At 46.1% G+C, this 26,996-nt stretch overlaps 1 protein-coding gene across 1 annotated transcript in view; it reads left to right on the top strand.

Moving 5' to 3' along the window:
• The window catches only part of IMPL2 (inositol monophosphatase family protein), a 97,778-nt gene extending 73,315 nt beyond the window's left edge, over nt 1-24,463 (top strand). Inside the window, exons 6-9 of the mRNA XM_087398502.1 lie at nt 13,427-13,493; nt 23,487-23,576; nt 23,762-23,873; nt 24,150-24,463. Coding sequence (XP_087254628.1) covers nt 13,427-13,493; nt 23,487-23,576; nt 23,762-23,873; nt 24,150-24,220 — 340 coding nt within the window. The 3' untranslated portion in view covers nt 24,221-24,463. The remainder of the gene's footprint in view (nt 1-13,426; nt 13,494-23,486; nt 23,577-23,761; nt 23,874-24,149) is intronic.
• The last annotated feature ends 2,533 nt before the right edge of the window (nt 24,464-26,996 follow it).

The following is a 26,996-nucleotide window of genomic DNA, read 5'->3' as shown; positions in this document are numbered from 1 at the left end:
CTGTTAACTTAGCTATTTCCTAGAATTATTCTAGGGCATCGATAAGACATTTTGGGGTTTTCATTATTGACTATGATAGCTTATGTGTTGAAAAAAACTTGGATTGAAACTCACACCTATGACTTTGAATTTTACCTAAAGTTTTAAAGGTTTAGAGTTAGAGTCAAAGGCACCTAAGCCAACAAGACGAACCTCGGCAAAGGAGAGGAGGTTACCAAGATGGTACCTGAAGACCTTGGAGGAGTTAGGAGTCACAGACATTCCAGAGAGCAGTGTGGTGGTAAGGAGATCTCAAAGGGAAGCTCCAATTGTGAACTATGCTCTAATGGTTCAGATTCAAAAGATCGTGGAACTAAAGACCTTTGACGAAACAAAGAGTGGTGGGCTGCCATGGAAGCAGAAATGGAGGCCATTCTGAAGAACTAGGGGACCTGTTTCATAGACCTCGGAAGAGGAAGATCATAGGAATCAAGTACAAATCTGATGGGACCTTGGATAAGTACACTGCCATGGAAGCAGAAATGGAGGCCATTCTGAAGAACTAGGGGACCTGTTTCATAGACCTCGGAAGAGGAAGATCATAGGAATCAAGTACAAATCTGATGGGACCTTGGATAAGTACAAAGCGAGACTTGTTGTCAAAGGCCGAGGGGGTTGTTTACGGGGAGACAGTTGCTGCTACAGCCAAAATGACTGCCATAGGTGTTACGCTCTAGCCGAGGTAGCATGACCTCGGAAGAATCAGTCGACATTTCCCTTAAAGGATCTATCTTTGTAATATATGTGTTTGCGCTTCATGTAAATGATCGGGAGGGATTTAATGTCAAGGTCCTAGGTGAGGGCTGATAGCACCAGACTAGGTAGATCTAAGACCAAGGGCCTAGTGCAAAGATGTGCCTAGGGGCAAGGAATTTAATGCATCCCAAGAGAGGGGTGAAATGTTGCATTAGGAAGGCCCTATAGTGATGACATGTGGCATCTAGATCTATTCGAGGGAATTGGGGCTTGCTGAGGCTAGTGAGAGAGGAGAAGAAGTTAATTCACGTGAAAGAAATCGAAAAAAAATATCTATGTGCTTGTTAGCCTGAGCAAGATTTGGCTGGGAGGTTATTCATGGTGCTGCTCCCGTGATCTGCAGTAAAAGTTAGATAATAGTGCTTCACATTTGGTATCAGAGCAAGGCTAGAGGATGAAAGGGGATTCGTGATCTACGACGAAACTTGGGAAGGCTACTGGTGACGGAACGTCGTGAAGTGATGAAGCGATGGAGCGCAAGGTTCTCGCAAGGATGATCTAATCCGTGTATCGCATGATCAATCCGAGCCGTTGCTGGAGCGCAGGTGTGACAGCAAATGTGTGTGCGTGAAGGGAAGGTGGACGGGCGATTTTGTTTGGTGTAGTATGGAGACCAAAGGCAACCATTGAAGAAGACGATTCGAAATCTTCATGGGAACAAAGACTAGCAAAGCGTTACTATGACCAATCGAGATTTCGAGGAGGAATCAGGGAGCCCTTCTTTCCATATAGTTTTTTTTCATATGGTCTTGTTATTTCTGCACAAAAAAAAAGGGGACGTTTAGAGTGTTTTATAACTGAGAGTTTAGGACACAGGAGAAAAAAAAACAGGAAAGCAGAACAGAAAAGAAGAAAGAAAAATTATAAAGACTGAAAAAAGAAAAAAAAAACCATCTTCTATTGTGAAACTATGGAGGCAGAAGGGCAGAATTCTAGGGTGAATCCTAGTGAGTCTAGAGTGCAGTCTACACAACAGATGTCACACCATGCAGCACCTACTTTGATCGGTAGGATTTCGATATTAGAAGATGCTTTACAGCAGATTATGAAGCAGCAGCTTTAAGTGAATGCTGGACAAAATGAGATCAGGGAGATGGTACAAGCCTTGTCGGCTAGACCGTCTAGAATTGATAAGGGCAAAGCTCCAGCAGAGCCAGAGCCCAGTATTCATTCATTAGAGCGCGCAAGGGTCAAAGTGCCTAATATCGCTAATTATAGACCGGAGAAGTACGTTGGTCGGATGATCGAGCGCAGCTCTGATGTGATCGAGGTTTGGCTACACAAGTGGGAAGAGGCCTTTGCCATTTGTGAAATTAGATCCGATCTAAAGAAAATCCGCGAGGCCACACACCTGTTTATTGAGGCAGCGGATAGATGGTGGATAAAGCAATAGAAGGATCAAGTTGCTCCAACCACCTGGGAAGGATTTAAAGCTGAATTCAAGAAACACTTTCTCCCACCTGATGAAGAGTCCCGAGTTTGGGACGCTTATAGAAGTCTTCGTCAGAGAAGTCTGTCAGTGGCAGAGTACACTGACAAATTCAGAGAATGTGTCATGAAAAGAACAGACCCTCTCCCTATGTCGGTTCAGTTAAAAGACTATATCTATGGACTGAACGATAAGATCAAAATGGAAGTTCGGGCTAAATATGTGACTACACTAGATGAATCTATAGCAGTAGCCCTGAACTATGAGGATGCTAGAGGCAGATCTGGTGGATTTGTGCAGGCAGGGACTCAATATGAGCACCCGAGAAAAGGGGGATTTCAGAGGAAATGGGTTTCAAAGACAAGTGTCTCGCAGCCAAGTGGCCAAACCAAGCAGGTGAAGCCGATTGAGGGACCAGTAAAAACAAGTACCACCGTTGGGGTGAAAAGGAAAATAACTCCAATGGCAAGCCCGGGCTTGGTCAAAGTCCTCGTTGACCCCTGAACAAAAAGAGAAAGCTAGAAAAGAAGGATTGTGCTTCGGCTGCCTTCAGCGACATCAGTGGAAGGATTGTCCACTGAATAAAGACCGTCGCACGGCTAATATGATAATATCTGAATGCGACGTAGAAATGCAGGAGAGTCCCAGTGCGGAACATATGCAGATGCAACTGGCGGGACCTTCTCAGAGGTTAGTACCTTGTTTGTTATGTGTATCTGTTGCTAAGTTAGTGACGAGTGCACCTGATAACATCCTATCTAAGCCCGCAGCAACGGGGTATACGGCCTTTAATGATACGGAGTTAATTAAAATGAAAGGGCAAGTGGCCAGTCATGATGTCATTGTGTTGTTTGACTCGGCATCAACTCACAATGTGATTAACTCCAAGCTCGTGAAGAGGCTGAAATTAAAGACAAGTCCATCTGACTATGCGTATACAGTCAGGATGGCCGATGGAAGTTCAACTGAAGTATGGGACCAAAGGGTTACCCAGTTGGAGCTTCGGATTCAGGACTATGCTAAGAAGCTTGATTTTGAAATGACCAAGCTTGCTCATGCAGATATAGCCCTGGGAATGGCGTGGCATTCTAAGAAGAATCCAGCCATTGATTGGAAAAAGCACATATATCAATTCAAGATGAATGATGTGCTTTATGTCTTACGAGGTGAAAAAGATATACCTCAGGGACCGTTGGTTTCCGTGATGGAAATCAGAAAAGCTCAAGTTGAGTTTTTATTCCTTTGCACAGCATCGGTAGAGCCGGTGGATGAGTCTTCGGCTAGCACTGATGTTACGCAAAGTGGTGAGATGGCCAAGCTGGCTAATCTTATAACAGAGGAGTTCTCTGAATGTTTTAGGGATGAACTACCTTATGGGTTACCTCCAGAGCGGAAAGTTCAGCATAAGATTGAACTGATCCCGGGGGCAGAACTTGTAAATAGACCTCCCTATAGAATGAGTTTTGCTGAAGAGGCGGAGGTGCGTAGACAACTGGAAGAATACCTCAAGTTGGGGCAGATTCAACCAAGTTTCTCACCTTTTGCTTCGCCAGTGATATTAAAGAGGAAAAAGGATGATACGTTTCGCCTCTGTATAGATTACAAAGCATTGAATAATATCACTGTTAAGCACAGGTATCCGATGGCTCGGATTGATGATTTGCTAGATGCATTACATGGAGCCGTGATTTTCAGTAAGATAGATCTTAAGTGTGGCTACCATCAGATCCGGATTAGAGCCGAGGATGTGCATAAAACCGCTTTCAGGAGCAGGTTTGGTCATTATGAGTTTTTGGTAATGCCCTTCGGACTTACCAATGCTCCAGCGACCTTCGTCATGCTTATGAATGATTTACTACGTCCGTATATCGGAAAGTTCGTAGTACATTTTAGTGACGATATCATGATATTCAGTAAGAGTGTTACTGAACATCGTGAACACTTAAGGATAGTGTTCAGTACTTTGAGGAAAGCCAGTCTTTATGTGAATAAAAAGAAAACTATACTGTGTATGGTTAGGCTTGAGTATTTAGGGTTTCATAATTACTCCACAGGGGGTAGAAATGGATCCGAAGAAAGTGGCTGCGATACTAACTTGGCCAATCCCTCAGTCTGCTGACCGCATTGCGATCATTCTTGGGATTTGTTCAGTTTTATAGAAGGCATATCAAAGGATATTCCGGAATAGTATCGCCATTGACTGATCTGACCTCAGATAAAGTATCTTTTATTTGGGGACAGAATCAACAAGAAAGTTTTAACACCATAAAACAAGCTGTGGTCTCAGGACCGGTGTTAAAAATAGTTGATCCCCAGAAACCGTTGTTTCTAGAAACCGATGCAAGTGGCGTTGCGGTAGGAGCAGTTCTCCTTCAAGAGGGAAGGCCAGTAGCCTTTGAAAGCAAGAAGCTTTCTCCCTCTCAAAGGAATTGGCCAACTCATGAATTGGAGTTGTATGCTGTTATCCATGCTTTGAAAACATGGAGGCATTATTTGTATGGCTCAGAGTTTTATGTGGATGTAGATCATGAAACTCTGAAACATTTTTGTAAACAGCTTGACTTGAGGGGCCGCCAAGCTAGGTGGGCAGAGCTCATGCAGGAGTTTAATCTAACGATTCGGTACCGAAGAGGAAAAGACAATAAGGTTGTTGATGCGTTGTCTCGCATTATGTACAATCTGAGTTTCACGGTATTAGAGAGCTCTAATGACCGAGATAAGAGAAACTCAAAGAGTGGACGAGTTTGTCCGGAGCTTGTGGCCTAAAGCTCATGTGTTAAAACCCGGGGAAAATGAAAAGGATGACTTGGCATCGAGGAAAGGCCAAACTTATGTAAGATATACCATAAGGGATGGTATGCTAGTTAGAAATGGCAAGGTAGTAGTACCTAGTCAGAATGATCTCAGGCAGAGAGTCATTCGACAGTGCCATGATAGCCCGTGTGCGGGACATCCAGGAGTCGAGAAGACATACGATCTCGTGAAGCGAGATTTCTTTTGGCCAAAGATGAAAAAGCATATTCATGAATATGTGACACGGTGTTTCTCGTGTCAGGTAAGCAAGGCCGAGCGGGTGAAGCCACCCGGACTTTTACAGCCCTTGGAAATACCACTAAGTAAGTGGGAGAGCATTTCCATGGACTTTATTGTAGGGCTGCCTACGACACAAGGAGGATATGATTCTATCCTTGTGGTGGTTGATCGTCTAACCAAGATGGCTCACTTCATTCCGACTAGAGAGTCTGTTAGTGCCCCGCAAGTGGCGGATTTGTTTATTAGACATATATTTCGTCTGCATGGATTGTCGAGATCCATAGTGTCAGACCGAGATGTCAGATTTACCGGTCATTTTTGGACAACGGTATTTGAGACACTAAGGACTGAGTTGGGAATGAGTAGTGGGGATCATCCTGAGACGGATGGTCAGACGGAGAGAGTCAACCAGACTTTAGAGGATATGCTGAGAGCATATGTGTCATTGAGGCAACATACATGGGACAAGTGGTTGCCATTGTTGGAGTTTGCCTACAATGATAGGAAACATTCCTCTACCGGGTTCAGTCCGTTTGAGCTGAACTATGGTTATAGACCAGCTAATCCAACTATAGTTGGAGTACCTCAGAAAGTGCCTAGTGCCGCGAACTTTGTGGTTCAGATGCAGGAGATGCTAGCACTTGCGAGAGCTAATATCCGCCAGGCTATGGATAGAGCCAAGGTGTATGCGGATGAAAATCGGTCTATAAGAGTATTTAAGGAAAGAGAAAAAGTTTTTCTCAGAGTTCCTTCGCACTCGAAGTCGTTGACTTCAGGGGAGTGTGCTAAGTTATCACCTCGATACTGTGGGCCGTGGTTAAGTCTAAAGAGAATAGGCAGTGTAGCCTATAAATTAGAATTGCCACAGGGGTGTAAGGTGCACCCGGTTTTTCATGTTTCGCGCTTAAAGAAATTTTTACATTCAGGTGACTCACTAATCGAAGGTGTGGTTTTGTTTCAGGAGATAGAGGATATTGCAAGGCGCAAACCAACAAGAGTCCTGGACGGAGAAACAATGCAAATACGAAATCGGAAGATACCCACGGTGTTGGTTGCATGGCATGGTCAGCCTCTATCCGAAGCTACATGGGAATTCGTATATCAGTTGCGGAGAGTGTTCCCATATTTTATCATCGAGGACGTTGATGTCTGAAGAGGGAAGGAATGTTACGCTCTAGCCGAGGTAGCATGACCTCGGAAGAATCAGTCGACATTTCCCTTAAAGGATCTATCTCTGTAATATATGTGTTTGTGCTTCATGTAAATGATCGGGAGGGATTTAATGTCAAGGTCCTAGGTGAGGGCTGATAGCACCAGACTAGGTAGATCTAAGACCAAGGGCCTAGTGCAAAGATGTGCCTAGGGGCAAGGAATTTAATGCATCCCAAGAGAGGGGTGAAATGTTGCATTAGGAAGGCCCTATAGTGATGACATGTGGCATCTAGATCTATCTAGGGAATTGGGGCTTGCTGAGGCTAGTGAGAGAGGAGAAGAAGTTAATTCACGTGAAAGAAATCGAAAAAAAATATCTATGTGCTTGTTAGCCTGAGCAAGATTTGGCTGGGAGGTTATTCATGGTGCTGCTCCCGTGATCTGCAGTAGAAGTTAGATAATAGTGCTTCACAATAGGCTTGGTCATAGTTTTGGTTGCTCACCATCAGTGGCCAATCTTTCAGATGGAAGTGAAGTTTGCCTTTCTAAATGGAGAAAGAAAGAAAGAAAGAAATTTTATTAGAGTCTTCGGAAGACCGATCGGTCTATGAGACTGAAAGAAAACCTGATACAAATCACAGTAAGGGTGGAGCTACTAAAACGAGCATCATCACCTGTGCTGAATCCTAAGTCTGATCATACGTAATCAAAATACATCTGAGTGTGACAATGAAAAGAAAAAAAATTGGAGCGGAGCGGAATCCTTCGTATGTCATGTCGCCTTGGCTGGTGCGTAGCCGGTGATGGGACGCTGGCGTCCGTCAAGGGGTGTCGTGCGTCTTGGTCTCTTGGACGAGGTGCGACGTAAGACTAGAGCCACCGTGACTCCCGTGGGATGTATCCCGGGTCTAAACAATGACGAGGATCCCCCAGAGTGATCTGTGTGTCCCCTCGATGTCTCGTGTGTCGTGCTGCGGTCGTCGGGTCGGGGTCTCTGTCATGTCTGCGGCTACAGATTGGACGACCAATGTCACTCGATGGGAAGAACTTTGTGATCCTGCTCTGAGAGGTGTCTGATGATGTGGCCAAGCCCCGTCGCCTAAGTAAGTACTCTCTGTGTCGGACCTCCTCGTGAATGAAGGCCGTGAGGCATCTCTGATCTGGGTAGGCGAGGAATCTGGAAAGGAGCCCGGAGCCGCCGCGCAAGCTCGGAGCCGTCTCTGAAGAAGGAAAGTTTAAGTTGAGCAGCCAGAGGACTGCCCACATCCTGGAGAAGGAAAGAAGGTAATTTGGCTGTCACCTCCTTCGGGTACCCTTATGAATGTCTGCAATTTTGCATCCTCCATTGTCTGCACATACCATTTCAGTCCATTTCTTACAAGATTTCTTCGCTTGTTTGGATTGCTGCAATTATTGCTTGTGCTTCTGCTGCTGCACATCCTGCTCCTCCTCAATGTTCACTTTTGGATGATAGAGAAAGAAAGAAAGAAAGTTTATTAATGTCCACTGGGGACCTAAAAGGTCTATGGGACAAAAGAGACCTGCTTATACATCAGTACAGAGAGGGCCATAGGCAACCTCCCTGGGAGTATCATTAGGTTCCTCCAAAAAACAAAAACACATAGAACCTAAAAACATAGAACATAAAACTAGGTACTAGGCTATGGGGTGGCCATTACATCAGTTTAAGACTGAGGGTCTTTAGGTTTTGTCTTAAATTCTCTAATCACTGCAAGACCGTTACGATAGACTGCCCATTTTCCTGCTTCCCTGGCTGCCCGAACCTTAGCAAGCTCGGTAGCTTTGTCCTTCAGTTGGGTTCTTGTAAGCTCCTCAGCAATCCATATCTTTGTCCCCTTCAGCTTATAGGATTGTCGTAGAATCCTCTTCCTGAGTGTCTTCGAGTTGAAGGTGATGATAGCGTGTCCATTCCTGGGTGATAAATAAACTGGGGAAGAATCTTCTTCATCATCATTCTTGTCATCAGTTGGGCTTGCTGACCAGTCAATGGCTGGGACTGCTGCCTTGATTCTCAAGACCAACCTATCTTCAGCCCTTAGGCTGAGCTCAGCCCCTAGGCTCATTTTGGGGTGTTAGAGACAGCAAGAGGGCCCCCAGGTATTCACATGCCACCATGGAGCTCCCAAAAGTGAAGACCTTTGTTGCAACCCCTATCAGTAAACCCTCCTACTCTGACATGGCAGCAACATTCAGCCCATGCACATTGCATTACAAGCAGAGGGTTAGCTCAGATCCACAGGAGTAGATATATTTTCTACAACAGGAAGTAAGGGAGCTTAGACTCATGGTTGCAGCTCTCGGGAAGAAAGTGAAGGAGATGGAGAACAATGGTAAGCAAGACATCATACATGAAGTACTACAGATACACAGGGAAGCAGCACATGCACCACAATTGGTAACCAAAGTCCAAGACATGGTCACCAATGAGGTCAAATCGATCAAAGAGGAAATCTCAGCCACAATGGACAACAAAATCAACGAAAGTGAAGTATATGGTGAGGTACAAGAGCAGGAAAAAAGGGCTGCTAATGCTCGATGTCTACGCATTGGAGGACAACCTGAAGATTGGCATGAAGGGAGCCTTTAAAAAAAAATGGATAATATCATAGCAACAACCCCTCAGATTGAGTGGGACTTAAATGACAACCATTGTCGCTCCTATTGGGACACAAGCCAAAGTGGTGCTCAATGACAAGAAAGCAAGAATCAAGATTCTCATGCAAAAAAATAAGTTGAGAGGTACCAAGGTATGGATGGTGGTTTGAGAGATTGGGGCTTCACATAGACAGGATGCCTCTCTTTCAGTACAGCTTAGACGCTCCATCTATCGCATTGGGATACCACGAGGTCAACCAGGTCATTCGAGAAGGTCTACTACAGTTACACACATTCAGGACCTGGTTGGAGCGGAGGGAGCTTCCAGTGAAGCTCAGTTTCTATAGAGATTATGTCTGCACATCTTTGAGGAGGGTTTCATTGTCCCACCAGAGTAGACTCGAATCCACCTGCCACACTCATTGAGGACCTCTACCGGACAGTTTCGAGTTTCATTACATCGACTCCGTATTAAGAGCGGGCGAGTTGAGGGGATATCCAAGGAGAGACGCATATGCACGTTATGTGATCTCGACAGGAGGTGGAGTCAGAGGAGCACTTCGCGTTCAGATGCCCCGTGTACTACGAGATCCGCGGTCGATACCATTGCCTTTTTAGGGACAGTCTTGGGCCATTATCCAGACTTTCTCATACCCAGACCAGGGATGCCTCGCCGCCTTCATCCATGAGGCGGTCCGCTATAGGGAGCACTTACTTAAGACGTAGAGACAATCCTCAGACACAGGACCTGTTCCCTCTTAGAGTAGGATCACATAGTTCTTCCAGTCAGACCGCATGTGCCCTACAATCACTGATAGCAGACACAGTAGAGACCCAGAGCCTGAGGCACCCCGCACTCGACAATGGACGGACATGCAAATCACACTGAGCGACCTCCCGTCCCTCAGGCCTGGGGCTCTTTGCCCATAGGGGTTACTATAGCCTTGGTCAGGAGTAGAGTCATTGCCAAGAGACCGAGACGGGCGGCACCCACCCACAGATAGTCGCCAGCGTTCCATCACTGGCTACATATCAGTATCCCCTTGACACACATATACCTCTCTGGGGCCGCTTGCATCGACCAGTGCCAGCCAACCCTGATGGTGATTGACCCGAGTATGAGGATGATGATGATGTTGATGACGATGATGATGATGATGTCACTACTGATGATATGACTATGTACTACTTAGCACTTAGCATTCAGCACGGGTGATGATGCTCGTTTAGTAGCTCCACCCTTTCTAGTTGATTTGTATTAGTTTTCTATCAGTCTCATGGACCCATCGGTCTTCCGAAGAATTTAATAAACTTTCTTTCTTTCTTCTCTCTCTCTCTCTGTCTCTCTCTCTGTCTCTCTCTCTCTCTCTCTCTCTCTCTCTCTCTCACGATCACATCCTGAGAGTAACCAAGGATGGACTGATTTTCAAACCACAGTACTTGGAGGACAGGCAAGTCTCACATGCACTGAGGATTGCCATTGGGCAGCTACGGGTCTTGTCCGACCAACTTGGTTGGATTATAGACTCTTTGAGATCCTCAAGGTGGCAAATGGACGTGCATTGATTAGCTGGCATGGCGCCAACATGCAGTGACTTGGCTTCTATGATTCGCATGGCGATGTTTGGCCGTTCGGTCTTCTTATACCTACTGGGAATGTCGTGATCCTTCCTTTTGTCCATTCTAGCTTGCGCAGGCTCGGATAGTCAATGAGTCGATGAGGGTCGGTGTAGAGTTAGTAGTAGTCTATCTTCTCATTGTATGTAGTGGCAAAAAGCCTCGTAGGGATGAGCCAGAGTCCATTTGGTCAAGTCTTCACAGTTGCAATATAGGTCATCTTTCATATTGTGTCGTCTCTGTTTGGATTTTTGTATCAGTTTGGTGGATTTAATTGTGTGACCTAAAACGACATTTTATGTGAGCTATTATCTTATGTGATTAGCATGCATGCAACACTAGATAGTTGAGGTTTCAAATTCCATCAAGCGGTATTCGAGCCAAATTGATTGAAAGACTTTAGGATTTCGTGAGGAAGAGTGGATCTATCTTAGTTCGACTCGCTTGTGGTAGTGCTTTTGATGCATGCGGCTGTGTTCTCTCTTGATGTCGCATCTCATCAAGGTTGTTTGTGGCATACTGAGGTGTCCAGTTTCGTGCTTTGTTCCGGTTTGGAGAAAAGACCGTTTTCTTTTGTGAGCACAGTTGTTTGTGGATCTCTATGGTTGTGGCGGTTCTACTTTGGCATCTCTTTGTGAACTCCACTTTGGTCGAGGGTCAGAAGACAAATCCGAGCGTCTGATGTTGTCGACTATACAGCATAAAGTTGAGAACAATGGATCTTACTAAAAGGAGAAGGTTGTAGAAGGCTCTCTGATGTCGTAACTTTCTCTCGTGGCAATTGGTAACAAGATTGTATTTGATGCAGTAGGGCTTGTGGGGCGTGGTAGACGGAACTGACAAGAAACCAGACTTAGAGTGAGATGCAAATGCATGGGTTCACAAAGTGGTAGGTCTGATTGGCAGAGCTCTTGGTAGTACTGAATATTTTCATCATGTGGACGTGAGGAATATTGCATAAAAAAATTGGCGCATTGGATGAAGCATTCTAAAGCCATGCTGAAACAAGAATTGTTCAGACTGAGAGTCTCGGAACTTTTTTGAACAGGATGCAGGCCTTGCTTAAACAACTAAACAATCTCGGATCTAGGGTAGAGGCTGATGACCAGAAAGCCATTTTACTTAAGAGCTTGCCACCTAAATACAAAGATACTGTTCGGATACTGAGGCTTGATGATGATGCCGATTTTCTTGATTGCGTTGCACTTCTGTTGAGCGAAGAAAAACGCGAGGACTCACTGTTGCCAGCTGGAGAACATGCATATGCCACGAAGGAAAAACGAAAGATTAAGCTAGAAGATAAACGCACAAGCAATTATTGTGGTAAACTTGGCCACATTGAGAGACAATGCTTTAAGAAGCAAAAGATGAAGATTCGAGAAAGCCGTCCAAATAAGTTCCATGTCCTAACCTTAGTGGACAAAAGTCTGATATAATCAAAAGAAACCAACTCGTCGATACAAATATCAAGTTTATATAAACAACTGTGCAGTTCATGCTTCAACCTAAAATGAATTGTAAATAGCTTCCAAGCTTTTAAATCTTAAAAACTTGCTATAATATTCAATCCTTATCCTACAATTTATAAAATTCCTAGGTTGATAGTATGTGCTTGCTCTTTACATCCATCTGATACAATTTATAAAATTTCTAAGTTGATAGTATGTGCTTGCTAGCTGGCCGGCCATGTCCAGAATTTTACTACGGTGTCCCAAAATTTTGCTAACTTGCTTATAATATTCAATCCTAATCCTACAATTTATAAAATTCCTAGGTTGATAGTATGTGCTTGCTCTTTACATCCATCTGATACAATTTACAAAATTCCTAAGTTGATAGTATGTGTTTGCTAGCTGGCCAGCCATGTCAAGAATTTTACAACGGTGTTCCAAAATTTCCTGCTTTTTACTCATCCATGAAATACTAACAATGCTGAGTGAAAAAGTGTAGCCTAAAGTAAACTTCCTGGAGTCTTTGCGTGCCCAATCACTATCACAAAACCTTGCAGCTGTAGAGTTTCGGACTGCATAGTATATTCCATGTACCTGAGGATGCCTTTGGCTGTCCACCAATGGCTAGCTTTCGGATGTGTAGCCATGAGATAAATGAAGCTCCCACTAGCGCTTTGTACAATGTGGCATCCACATCTGGCTCATCCAATCAGTAACACTGAGATATCTAAAATGATTAGGGTCAATTTTTTATGCTCATTGTTTTATGCAACACACAGTACTTTTGGACTAGGGATGTCATCAATTGAATAGCTAAGGGTCAGATGAATAAGCAAGTATTTAAGATTGGGAACCTGTTTGTAATTTAGTTTTTGTAGAAGCATCAGTCAAACAGTTGTACGTATAAACTTGATATTTGTTTATGTTGACACATACATTGAGACGCTTGTTGCACCACCAATTTTGCAAAGCATAGCTTGCTGCTTGGATGGAACAATATGTTGGTGCAGTGGTATACCTTAAATATGTAAATCGTCTTGCTTTTGAATACCTTGTGTTTAAAAGTGCTGCCTCGTATTTGATATGTATAATGTCATCTCTAAACTTATGTTAAAACTGTAGATGGAATCTACCTTCTTGGTTAGGTGAGTTTATAAGAATGATTAAGCTCAAACCAAGCCGGATTGATTCCTGAATCAGATGTTTCACACATTAAGGTTAGAACCTAGAATGTTAACAGGATAAGTACCTGAATTGTGTAAGGTTCTTCACACACTGTGGTTTCTGTTTGTGAAGTTCTGACTTTTTATCCTATTTTTAATGCTTTATCCAGCTACACAACCAGCCCACATCTTTTTTCGGGAGGAGCAGCAGAAGCATTCACTCGCATTAGAGATAAGGTAAGAGTTTGTATGGCCTGTTATGGTGTGTCTGTGACTAATTGGATACATACAGGTGGTGTTCATGTCACACGAGGACCTACCTAAGGAGCTGAAAGAGTGAAAAACTTGTTAATGAAAGCTTCAATTTAATATCAATGTCAATGTTTTGTCACTACAGCATCTTCACAAAGCTTTGTGGCTGTTGGTTTCCTAGCGAGTGTCATCTTAATAGAATGACCACCATCAATTGAAAGAGAGAAAACCAGAATATCGAAATCAGCACTCTTTGCCTTCATGAGCTTTCTAGATCATCCACGTTTAGATTCTCTTCCTTCAGTTTATATTTATTTCTGTGTGAGAAAGAAAAGTGCTTAGCTTCAAGCCACAATTTTGAAGGGCACGAAGTGGATGGAAACCTCTCTCTCTCTCTCTCTTTCTCTCTCTCTCTCTCTCTCTCTCTCTCTCTCTCTCTCTCTCTCGCTCTCTCTCACCACCTATAATGTGCAGGCAGAACTGCGTCACCTTCACAACCAGCGAGCCCAGGACCATGAGGGACTATGGACTGAGCACCTTGCACATGAGATGGAGGTCTAGGCCCCAATCCTTGTGCAACGGTTTAACCAGACTGTTTGTCGCAGGTGTCCCCCCCTCTTGGAGCACTACCACCATTGTCCCGATATACAAGTCAGGAAATTACCGCACGCTCATGATTGGCCACACATTGGCCAAGATCTATGGTTTAGTGTTGCAGAGAGAGATCAGCAACGAGCTTTAGGGCAGGCCGAGTTCAGGAGACATCACTCTACTCTAGATCACCTATTCACTCTACAGGCCATCATTGAGGAGGCGAGAGCGAGATCTGAGGAAGTCGATACTTGTTTCGTTGACTTTCGGAAGGCCTTGATACTATCCCACAGGCTCGCTTGATGAGGAGGCTTCAGGGAATGCGGATTCCCTAGATCATGATATGGGGGTGATGAGTCTGTATGAGAGTCAGAGGCAGAGTACGATCCCGAGGAGGTCTATCTCATTGGGTGGCGAGCACGATTGTTTGAAGCAAGGATGCCCCCTCTCATTGACACTTTTTGGACTCTATATTGATGAGATCACTACCTTCATGGATAGCTTAGGAGGGGAGGGATCACTACTTGCTGATCTGATGGTGCAGATACTGCTTTACGCCGATGACATAGTACTCATATCCTCCTCCACAGTAGGTCTCTAGAAGCATCTACATGCCCTAGAGGTATTTTGTAGAGAAAGGGACTTGACAGTCAACCTTGGCAAGACCAACATTATGATTTTCAACACTTCATGGGTGGTGCTTCATCGACATAGTTTCACCTATCGAGATGAGTTTGTAGAGATTGTGCAGCCCTACACATACCTTGGAGTAGTTTTCTCGGGGCCAGTCTTCAAGATGGTCCACGCAGCCAGAGCACAACTCACACATGGGTAGAGGGCTCTAGCTAGTCTAGAGCGACAATGTTTTTTGGGCACACTTCTAGGAACCTCATACGAAGGGATGGCTTTTTGATACACTCCTGAGACCGACAACCATGTATGCAGCCCTCTTTTGGGGAGGTGACTTCTTGGTGATAGATTGGAAGAAGTTTGAGCGACTACAGGTGATTATGGGCTCTCGGATGATCCGGAGTAAGCCCTCAGTCCTTCATCAGATTATACAAGCAGAGTTCGCCATGACACCTCTCCAAATTGATGCTATCTTCTAGACAGTGACATATATTCACAAGGTTTGGACTTTACCTAGCTAGAGATTGCAGAGATTGGCACTAAGCTTGGTACGCATGTATACCCTGATGGTTTGATAGCCAGGGAATTCTGATTGGACTCCCACCATTTCAGTACAGCCTGGATGCCCCATCTTCCCTGATCCATTGAGGTGAGATCAATTGTATCATACAACTGGATCTACTATAGCTTCACACGACACAGACTTCGGGAGGGGGCCAGGAGTTCTCACCAAGATCTAGTTATATCGAGACCATTTTCTTAGGATCTCAGAGGAGGGAGTGATCATCAGCCCCTTATACCCGGAGGATAGACGCATCTCACACTCGTTGAGGATTGCCATTGGGCAAATGAGAGTCTTATCCCACCAAATGGGGATAGAGGCAGGCACAGTTGTCGGGATAGTGAGAGAGCAACGGCTATGCAGGATTTACACACAAGGAGAGGTGGAGGCAGAGGGGTGCTCTTTATGCGTATGTCTAGCATATTGTGAGATTCGAGGATGGTACCTTTGCCTATACCAGGAGGGACTTGGATTTGGACCTATCTCTCACTTGATCCATTTCTTGGCTTAGGTCTGTGTCGGTCTCTATTTGATGGAGATGAGACGGCATGGATAGACTTTTCTGAGACAGATCAGGTACCTACCGTCTTATCCGAGCCAGAGATAGATGCAGCCCAAAGGCAGGTCACAAGTTTCCATGCCTTTGAGTCATCCCCAGGACACAACGGAGTTGAGGAGGAGGAGATAGATGAGTTGAGGGTAGAGTGGACTTGTGGGAGGAGACGGGATGGAGCGGCAGAGTAGAGTGTAGCTAGACCGCGCACTATGGAGGTCCAAGCTATCACAACCTTTCTCAGAGGCGAGCGCTAGAGCTGACATGGCGCACCGGATACAGAGGTCTCGGAAACCACGCCGCCATTATGTGAGCCGACACGACAGACGCAGCTCCGATATATCCTCGCATCTCACAACCATGACACTTGGATATGCCTTTTGAGTATCTAAGTCTCCATTTATATTGTTTATGAGTCATATCTTATTTGAGCTTTCCTTAATACTCTTCAGGGGTCTTAGCGCACCCCTTGCATCAGTCATAGCGGCTTGTATGAGTCACTTGTGATAGTACTTTGTGTTGTAGTCTCGTGAGGTCTCTCGAAGACGTTATTACATCTAAGGCACGGCTGCCCCCTAGAAAGAGTTCATTTGAGATGTTGGAGGAGGATAAAAGGAGAAACAGTAAAGCCCTAAATGTTTTGTTTCGAGGTCTCACAGTGGGGGACACTCCTATGGCAGATGCAAAAGCCTTGTTCACCAAAATGGGTGTGAACTTGACATGTGAGACAGCTTGGAGAGTTGGCAAGCCCGATGCACCCACAAGGCCACTTGTGATGAAGCTCCGAACAGCCATGGATAGGAAGACCCTCATGAGCACGAGGGTGACTTTGAAAGGAACTCGGATCTACCTTGACGATGATCTCACCCTCCTACAACAGGAACACCAGAGGGAAGGTATGGTACGAGTCATGGCAGCGAGAAGCATGGAAATGGGCTGCATACATGGATGGTAGTGTGATCATCCGAGAGAGAGGAGATCAGGACCAGGGGGAGAAGGAAGAAAAGGAAGAGAAAGAAGAGGGTGAATTATGGCAGTGTGGAATTGCAATGGCACACTTTGGTCTGATCCGGGCGGTTTCTCGGAGACATACACTGACATAGACATGGTCTTCTATACTGAGACACGTGAGAGCGCCGAGAGAGGATTGCCTATTGTGACAGGATATACATGGGAGTCATCTCATAGGAAGAGACGAGGAGAGACATTGGTGTGCGGGGCTCGAGGGGAGTGGCTATCCTCTTTATATCACACATGAGACCTCTCATATCAGTGGCACGAAGAGAGGAGCATGCACGACACATGTGGATACGAGTCCAGCTACTAGACGCACGACCGATACTCATAGCGTTTTGTGCTATTTCCCCCCAGATACTTCATCCTATGCACGTGATGTCACCACAGAGGGGCACAGCCTGTATGAGTCGATTCAAGATGATATCATTGAGTTCTCCAGGCAGGGGGACATCCTCCTTCTTGGTGACTTCAATGCACGCACAAGGGACAAGCAGGTGGGCCTATTGGACTTTGATCGGATTCCCTCATAGTACTAGAGCTAGATGCAGTTGAGCTTGGGATAGTGAGACACTACGCAAAGCACTAGAGGTGAAAGGGTTTCGACGACATCTTCTTGAGCAAGGGGTGGTCTACGATTTGATGATTTACAATGGTCTACAGAGATGGCCATCATTTGGTGGGCTCACTTGTTTCCCGCATGGCGGAGGGACAAGCTACCTATTTAGTCCCTTGGCCTTTACCTCATGGATATACGACTTCATTGTGCCCCCTCCCCCACTTGGTGCTGATCACTCGTACTTAGCCTTTTGTATCTTTGCCACTATGCCAGTCACAGAGGGAGGGTCCCCCCCACACCCACTTCACTTTGATCGTGCCATGGACCCCATCTATGTGAGCAACTTGGCACAGGGGCTTCCAGCCCTACTACTTGGAGATGATGTAGACCTTGCCCACGCAAACACCCTTGTCACAGTGGTCATGGACGCAGCCATCAGGTCTTTCCCCACGTCTCGATCTACACGTGCCTCACCAGGGAAGATGCCACAGAACCCTTGGTATGATGATGAGTGTAGAGAGATGAGAGCTCACCTCACACGTGAGCAAGCCCTTGGCCACTTGACATCACCCGAGGCACAACGGATCTCACAGCAACTGGCACGTCGTAAGCGGCGGGCCTTCCTCACCCACAAAATGGACGAGGTGATCCGTTCATTTCGAGGGGGGGATCCCACAATGCTAGAGGCTTCTATCGGAGGGGAAGCCGCCTATCCCCATCACAGACCCAGGTGTTTGGCACACTTATGCATGCTCTCTTTATGATGTTCCGATGCAGGCACCACGTGATATGTCTACTATGTCTAGGCCCACCACTTGTCAATTGTTCACTGCACAGAATGTGCGGGCTGCACTCCGTCGGCTTCATAACCGGAGAGCACAGGATCATGAGGGGCTACGAACTGAGCATTTCGATCATGGACAGGAGGTTTTGGCTCCGGTCCTAGCGCAGATGTTCAACCGTGCCATATGTCACGGCTTCCAACCCTCTGGAGTACCACCACCATTGTCCCGATACACAAGGCAGGTGATCCCATGGATACTGACAATTATCGCACTCTCATGATTGGCCATATGCTAGCCAAGATCTATGGATCGGTATTGGAGAGGGCGATCAACAACCATACAGAGGCACATGGGAAGTGTGCTCTAGGACAGGTAGGTTTTCGGAGATATCACTCCTCACTAGACCACATCTTCACCCTGAGGACTATCATTGAGGAGGTGAGGTCGAGATGCCAGAAAGTTTACGCTTGTTTTGTAGACTTTTGGAAGGCCTTCAACACTGTCTCCCGATCCCGCATGATCAAGAGACTACATGATATGTAGATTTGAGAGGTTCTGATTTGGGGAGTGGTGAGTCTATATGAGTCCGTCAAAGGGAGAGTTTGTGCCCCAGGAGGCCTATCTGATTGGGTTGACAGCACGATCGGGGTAAAGCAGGGATGCCCTCTCTCACTGACTCTCTTCGGGATCTACATTGATGAGATCACATCTTTCATAGACCTCTTGGGAGGCGAGGGAGCACCACTAGATGACTTGATGATATAGATTCTACTATACGCGGATGACATAGTCCTCTTGGCATCTTCGGCAGAAGGACTTTAGAGACATCTAGATGCCCTAGAGGTGTTGTGCAGAGAGAGAGACCTGATGGCTAACCTTGGGAAGACCAAGGTCATAATCTTCAACACCTCTTACACAGTGCTTCACCGACATAGTTTTACATACCAGAGTCAGCCAGTGGAGATTGTGCAGTCCTACACATACTTGGGTGCAGTTTTCACAGGGCCAGTTTTCACAATGACCAACGTAGCCAGAGCTCGACTCACACGAGGGTATGGTGCTTTGGCCCGACTAGAGCAACAGTGCTTCCAGACGCACTTCTAGGATCCATCGACAAAGTGTTGGCTTTTCGACACTTTGGTGAGGCCAATTGCAATGTATGCGGCACCTTTTTGGGGATGTGATCTTTTAGCAGCAGAATGGAGGAGATTTGAGCGGCTACAGGTGATTATGGGCTCCAGGATGATTTGGAGTAAGCCCTCGGTCCCCCATCAGATAGTATAGGTAGAGTTTGCCATGACCCCTCTCCAAGTTGATGCCATCTTTTAGACAGTGACCTTCCTTCATAGAATTTGAGACCTACCTCGCGAGAGACTTCCGAGACTGGATCTAGTCTTCCATATGACTAGCAGAGAGTGGGGTCGGTACAACATGGTATGCACGCATCATCGCATGGTTTGCCAGTCACGGCATTCAGATGGACCGGCTTCCCCCGTTTCAGTATAGCATGGATGCACCGTCCGAGGCGATCCCACGGGATGAGATTAACTGCATCATACGGTTAGATCTCCTTCAGCTCCACATATCTCGCACTTGGGGGGGGAATCAGAAGTTCCTCACCAAGACCCAACTCTACTATGACCATTTCTTGAGAGTATCGGAGGATGGGCTCCTAGTATCTCGAGGACAGAAGAGTCTCACATGTGTTGAGTATTGCCATCGGACAGATGCGGGTCTCGTCCCATCAGCTGAGGATCGAGGCAAGGTGAGTTGTAGGCATACCTAGAGAGCATGGGACTTGTAGGCTGTGCACGATGGGGGCGGTCGAGATAGAGGAGCATTTTCTATGTGTCTGTGCAGCCTCCACTCTAACGAGTGATCCACTCTAGGACCAAGTTTGTATTGGGCTCTACCTGATGGAGATGCGACGACACAGAGAGACGTTACTATGACATATCAGAGAGCAGCAGGATGGGACCACCGTACCACAGGGCATTGAGGTAGACCGAGCGCAGAGACAAGTCACGGATTTCTATGCATTTGACTCAGCTCCAGGCACTCTGGGGGTAGAGGAGGAGGAGCTAGCCGACATGAGAGATGTATGGATCAGTGTAGAGAGCCGACACATCATTGCTGGACGAGTGACACAGAGACCGTACACGACACGACGGGCAACCAAAGCACACACGATCGAGGTTCGGCCTATTTCAGCTCTCCTCAGGGGAGATCGATCAAGGCGAGGTGTCATCCTTGACATAGCCCATCGGATATAGAGATCGAGGAGACCACGCCCTCCACTACCACGAGAGACAGCCCGACAGATGCAGAAACATGAGCTCTTTGCATCTCATCAGAGAGCCACCATGGAGCTTGGATATGTGGAGCCGGTTCATGCACTTGGGACTCTAGCTTTGAGCACTTGATATTTTCATGCCACCCTCATGCTATTTTGCTACCTTTTTTGCTATTTTGTACTAGTATAGCATTTTAGTACTCAACAAGGGCCTTAGCAAGCCCTTTGTCTTGGCCCACAGTGGTCTGTATGAGTTACTTGATTCGGTAGGACTGCGAGGCCTCCTGCGGACGTTAATCTCTCTCTCTCTCTCTCATAGCCTTTGTGTACTGCACAACCCAGCTCGTACAACTTAGGTGCAGGCCTTCACCAGCAGCAACAGCTCTAGGGTCGACTTTAACAAAAGCAGCAGCAGCCAGTTTGGGGGAGCGCCGCTATAGTAGGTCGGGGGGGGGGGGGGGGGAAATCAGTTAGTTGTTAGTCGAGGTCTAGTTGGGATCAAAACACCTCGGGCTCGGTTGAACGCTCGGCACAGCTTGGGGTTAGCCTAGCCAGCAAAAAGCCCTCCTACGTTGCCATAGCCTCAACATCATCCCCCACATAGTCCAGAGCAAATTCGATCCACATGAGCATATCTATTTCCTAAAGTAAGAACTTAGAGATACATAGCTTCGCATTGCCTCTCTGGAGAAGATAGTTTCAGAAATGAAAAGCAAGGGAAAAGAGGAAGCAATCCAAGAGGTTCTACAACAATGTAATACAGCAGCACCCATGCCACACCTTATGACCAAGGTTGAGGAATTGGTTACCACTCAGCTCAAGTCTATTAAACAAGAATTTACAGCAGCGGTAAATAAAATATTAACAAAATATGCCTATAAAGAAGAATGACAAGTGGACGAAAAACAAAGGGCTATTCAATTAGCCCCCGTCGGCTATGCTCTGGACTCAACTATGCTTTGACTATTGCCCGGGCCCACGACGACTCCAAGATGAACTACCTGCAAAACAACATCAGAGAAACGTCATTGTGGCTTATTGCAAAAAAATACTTTTATACAAAATGAATGAATTTAATCTCTCACCGACAAAGTCAATGCATTGATGCATGACTATCAAATGCTTGTTGAGAATATGCAACTGGAACTAGAAGCATATAAGGTTGCAAATGCAAACATGCAACATGGGTGAGGAGGCTGACAAGGCAACCGAATCCAAGGACACAGGCAGGGGACAGAAGCACCACAGTATGAAATTGCAGATATTTAAAAAGGGATGTAAGCATGCACATGAACAATATCCATTTTGGATATGAAAATGCAGCATAATGGGGATGCAAATGATGAAACAGATGAATCCAAAGCGGTAATTTCAGATCAATTTGGATATAATACAATCTAAAATTAAAGAATAGCAGGATACCCTGTCGATATGTGAAGCGTCATCAGTCTTATATGGCATGGTGGTAATTTAATACCAGTTGGAATGATCCGGTAGGATAGTCTTTTGACTCACAACTTCACCCACACACTAGCTTCCGACATCCTGTCATTGGATGTCACTGATGGATACTTAAGATCCATGGCCTTGGCAATGAAAGAGAAAGACCGTGCTGTAGTCAGTAACAAAGGACCATACTGAACACTGAAGGTGATTGGTCGCACTGAAGATGACAGATAGCACTGAGGGCGATAAGAGCTCTGATGTTCGGAGGAGGTCACAGTAAAGGTGATAAATGTTATGTAGTGACCTCAAGACCATGGATGTCACAATGCATGGTCACAAAGGGATTTATGGGGGGAACTAACGACCTTCAAGGTTGAAAGCGAGGAGCCAAATGCCTCAAAAGGATTCTTGAAGATCAAGCATCAGTCATTAAGGCACTTCAGGTTGAAGTGCAGGACGTTAACAAGGTGGCCCCTGTATCAGATTTCAAGACACTAAAGAAAATTAAATATGAGAATATAGCACTTAAGCTATGTGTCGAAGAGCTCAAGACCAGCCAAGGGCAAGTCTTGGAGGGATCTAAGAGGATGGATTAAAAAATGAGAGTCAATATAGAAGAGCACTCCCAGGTGGATACATCATGGTCAAAGGTGCTCAAAGGGACACAGACACCTAAAGTCATCGAAGAGACTTTCGAGAAGGACACCTGGAGAAAACACAAGACTTGAACGTCAAAAGGGTGGGCAAGAAAGATGTAGTCAGCGCATTGGTAACAGGCCGAGACTTCCTCTATACGACTTTTGGGATAGCAAAAGGCTAGATTGAGAATGCGTGGAGGGTTGGGAAGGATGACACGGGAGAAGCTGTTGATCATTAAATTCAGGTACGTCCAAGTAAGACAAGAGGTCCTAAGTGGCAGATATCCTAACTAAACATTTTGCAAGGGTTAAGCAAGAGAAGTTGTGTTGATGCGCAGCCGTCCTCGCATTGAAGTCCCTGATAAAAGAACTACTCGAAAAATCCTGATGTAGGGCTGCGTACAGTGAGGTCTCAGCCTCCTCATGGAGATCCCCAGCGAAACGTGAGGTCTCAGAAGGGAAATATCAGGCGTATCCTCTGATCCAGAGGGATAATCCGCTACCTGTCTTGATGCCTAATGTATGCCATGGTACTCTGAGCTAGCCTCCATGCATGTGACAGATGGTTCTGGAGATACCTAGGGGGTCTCCAAGTGAAACCATCCTCTGTAATCTAAATAAAATGGTCTCTGTAGAACTCTCTTTGTAGAAAGTATATAAGGGGGCTTAATCCAAGCCGCTGAAGCAAGGAGTTTGTGCCATATATTAAATGCGAAAAGGAATATTGTGTTGTGCCTTCTTGTGTTAATTTGGCCTTTTGTCTAGTCATTCCAAGCGCACTGAATCTTGTTATAATCAGTGATGTCTAGTCATTCCAAGTGCACTGAATCTTGTTATAATCAGTGATGTTAAGTAATCTTACTACAGATCAATGTGCAGCAATGACACATCATATTCCTCCCTATAGGTGAAGGTTCCATTATATGGTTGTGACTGCTACGCATATGGGCTATTGGCAGCTGGACATGTTGACCTTGTAATCGAGTCTGGACTAAAGGTGTCATTTGTTACCTGCTTTTTTCAATTACTCTGTCAATAATGCAGCACTGTACCCTGAATGTCAACTGTAATCTGAATGTGATCTTTCCATAGTTTTATGTTATTGCTATGTCTGGCAGATAATTGTAGGTCACAACCTGGTTGTGATATTGTATTACTAACCATATTGTTGTATGTTTCCAGCCATATGACTTTCTTGCACTTGTACCCATAGTTGAGGGAGCTGGAGGGATAATGACTGATTGGAAGGGACAATGTCTGAGATGGTGGCCATCTACAGACGGGACTGTAATAGGTACAATCTATCTTCTTTGTCAGGTTTTCTATTTAAGGATTACGAAGCCACATTTTAATTATGAAGCTTACATTATCTATCTCATACTTATTAAGAGCCATCATGGTTCTTCTCATTGGATGTCTGATAAGGGAACAGAAAACTAATTTACAGGTTTGCTGTGTTAACCAACCGAAATTGCGAGTTTCAGTTATTTTATCCAAGAGAAACTTAGCTACGTAAATATATCATGGAATTCATCTCTCTGTAACTACACAATAGTTTTTTTTTTGCCAGGCACTGAAGTTATTGCTGCTGGAGATGATAGAGTTCACAAGGCCGCATTAGCCACACTTGCATGGGACTGAGAGATGATTGACAAGAAGCCTCGAAAGGGCCACATGAGGAAATACATGCACCCCTTATGATAACTAATGGCCACCAAAGTCACCGTTCCAAGACTTGTGAGGGAGTGAACAGGCATTGTTTCAGTGCTATTATTTCAGTAGACTTTCTTCACATTACCTCCATGAGTTTATGCATAGATTCACTTGGATTGACAGTCAACTGTCAGCTATTTATACAAAAATAGAAAACAGCAGGTTTTTCTATTGCAGCGCCAGTTCACGTTTTTGTCATGTAACGATTTGACCAACCGAATGATTGACTGGCTGCTTAGTGGAATGGTACCCTTTGTTGAGCTGAAATTTCTTATCCTATCCTTTGGTATATTATACTCTCCGAACTATGAAAAAACACTTTATGGGTTCATTACTCACATTTTTTAATACATATATCATGAAATTGCATGACATTTGTTGGTAACAAAAGCAACTCACCCTAATTAGGTATGTAATAACACCATAAAACCTCTTTTGAATCCCAAATTCTTTGAATTAGTAAAAGTATGCACTCCTCCAGTATTCAATACAGGCACACACTGGAGCTGCTGCTCCTCCCCGTGAGCTACTGCCCCCCCCCTCTCCCTCTCTCAGCCAGCCCCCTCTCCCTCTCCCTCTCCCTCTCCCTCTCGCTCTCCCTCGCTGCCCCCCCTCTCCCCCCCTCGCTGCTCCTACTCTCCCTCCCCTCTCCCTCCTCCCTCTCCCCTTCCTCCTCCCCGCCCTCCCTCTCCCCCCCTGCTGCCCCCTACCTCTCCCTCCCCGCTGCCCCTTCCTCTCCCTCCCCGCCCTACCTCTCCCCCACCCGACAGCCTCCCGCCCCCCTCCTTCACCCCCGCCCCCTCCCTCACCCTCCCCGCCCTCCCTCTCCCCCGCCCCCTTCTCCTACCCCGCCCCCTCCTCTGCCATCCCTCCCCCCCCCGCTGCCCCCTACCTCTCCCTCCCCGCCCCCCCGCGCTGCTCTCCCCCTCCCCCCTTCTTTCCTCTCCCTTGCCCTCCCTTTCCCTCCCTCCTAACCCGCCCTCCTTTCCTCTCCCCCTCCCCCCTCCTTCCTCTCCCCCGCCCTCCCTTTCCCTCCCCGCCAGCCCACTCCCTCCCTCCTAACCCACCCCCTCCCTCCCTCCTAACCCCCCTTCTTTTTTCCTCTCCCCCCCGACCACCCTCTCCCTCCCTGCTCCCTTCCTAACTCAGCTCCCTACGTCTCCTCCCTCAGCCTATCTCCGTCTCCACCTTCAGTCTATCCTCTCCTTCCCTTTTCCTCTCTTCTATCCTCTCTTTCTCCTTCTTGCGCCCGCGTTCAGGGCGTCTTGAGTAGTAGTTTCACAGACGGAGCATTTTCAGTGTTGGAATTGGCCTTTTCACATCGATTGGCGAATGGATTCCCATTCAGTCAATCTCCGTCCACTTCCACCGGCCGCGAGAATCGTCATTTTTTCAGAAGACGAGTTGGAGCAGCTCAAGAAAGATGTGGAATTAGAGGGCTCCACATCACTTTTCGCCCATATCTTTGGGTCATACCCTTCCAGATCACAGGCTAGAAATTGGATGTTGGCGGCATTACCAGATCTCGCTCCACACCTCACGGATATTCGACTTCTGAGACGTGGATTCTTCCAAGTGGTTTTCGACTCCCACGAGTCCACAGTCCTTGTTCTCAAAGCTAATCCCTTGGCTTTGGGTTCGAGGAGGATCTTTCTTTTACCCTACATCTTCCGATGGAGGACAGGAAGATCACATCACTGTTCATAAGATTTCTTGGTCTTTCTCGGGTCTACCATCGACTGCTTGTCACTATCGAAGTCACATTCAGAGTGGTCACTGAGATCTCCTCCCTTCCTGGCATGCCTTCTTCCTCGACAGAGGCAGTCAGTGCAGACGGGGTGCCTCGTGTTAGGATCATTGTCTTTGACCCTAACATCTCAGATGAACACATTATGCTTCAGCGTCCAAATGGCTCTCTCTTTCGACAGAGTCGAGATTTCAGGTAGACAGGTGTTGCCTTCAGACAAAAAGAGAAGCAGACAGGGTGGAATTCATTCTTTGGGGAGGGCAGTTTGGGATGTCTTTCTCTTTCAGTTCAGTGGCAGGGACACTTGGTTGGATGATGCCTTTCATTTTATGCCACAGTCACTCTTGTACTCTTGGTCGAACAAGAGAATACACATGCTTATTCATGCACGGATTGACAGATTTTATATAGACGATTGGGCACTTGACAGAGGAGGATCTGCATGCATTTCTACGGGGTTTTCACCTCAGATCATTTTCCAGTGGTGTTGAAGATTCTTGAGTCTCATCGGAGAGGACGCTCTGCGAGTGTCAGGATTCCGGATGCTTTTTAGATAGAGGAGAGTCTTACGGAAGATATTTTACAGATTTGGGTTTCTCACATACAGGGTGGAGCTGTCCACCCATCTTTGGTAGCTGTAGCCTTATCTAGAATTAGTGACTATTATCATACAGTCATTGATTTCAGGAGACGTGAGCATAGATGATGCCAGAGAGGTTATTTGGCAGTGTATTCTTGTATTGGTGAAGGATGAGATGTATGTTTCTCTGGATGCATCTTTCACCAATGCAGAATTCAAGACTGCTTCACTTGCCCTTCACAAGGGCAAGTGCCCAGGTTCGGACGGACTTACCTCTTTCTTTTTTATTACTTTTTGGGAGCAGATTGGTGATCACATTACATCAGCTCTGCAAGGCGTGTGAGACTCTGGTGAGATGCCGGACTCACTTACAGATG

The sequence above is a fragment of the Dipteris shenzhenensis genome, chromosome 27 (assembly GCF_047967505.1).
Source record: "Dipteris shenzhenensis isolate YYH24624 ecotype China chromosome 27, Dip_SZ_1.0, whole genome shotgun sequence".
In the NCBI taxonomy this organism is placed as follows: Eukaryota; Viridiplantae; Streptophyta; class Polypodiopsida; order Gleicheniales; family Dipteridaceae; genus Dipteris; species Dipteris shenzhenensis.
This window is presented reverse-complemented; position numbering and strand designations above follow the sequence as displayed.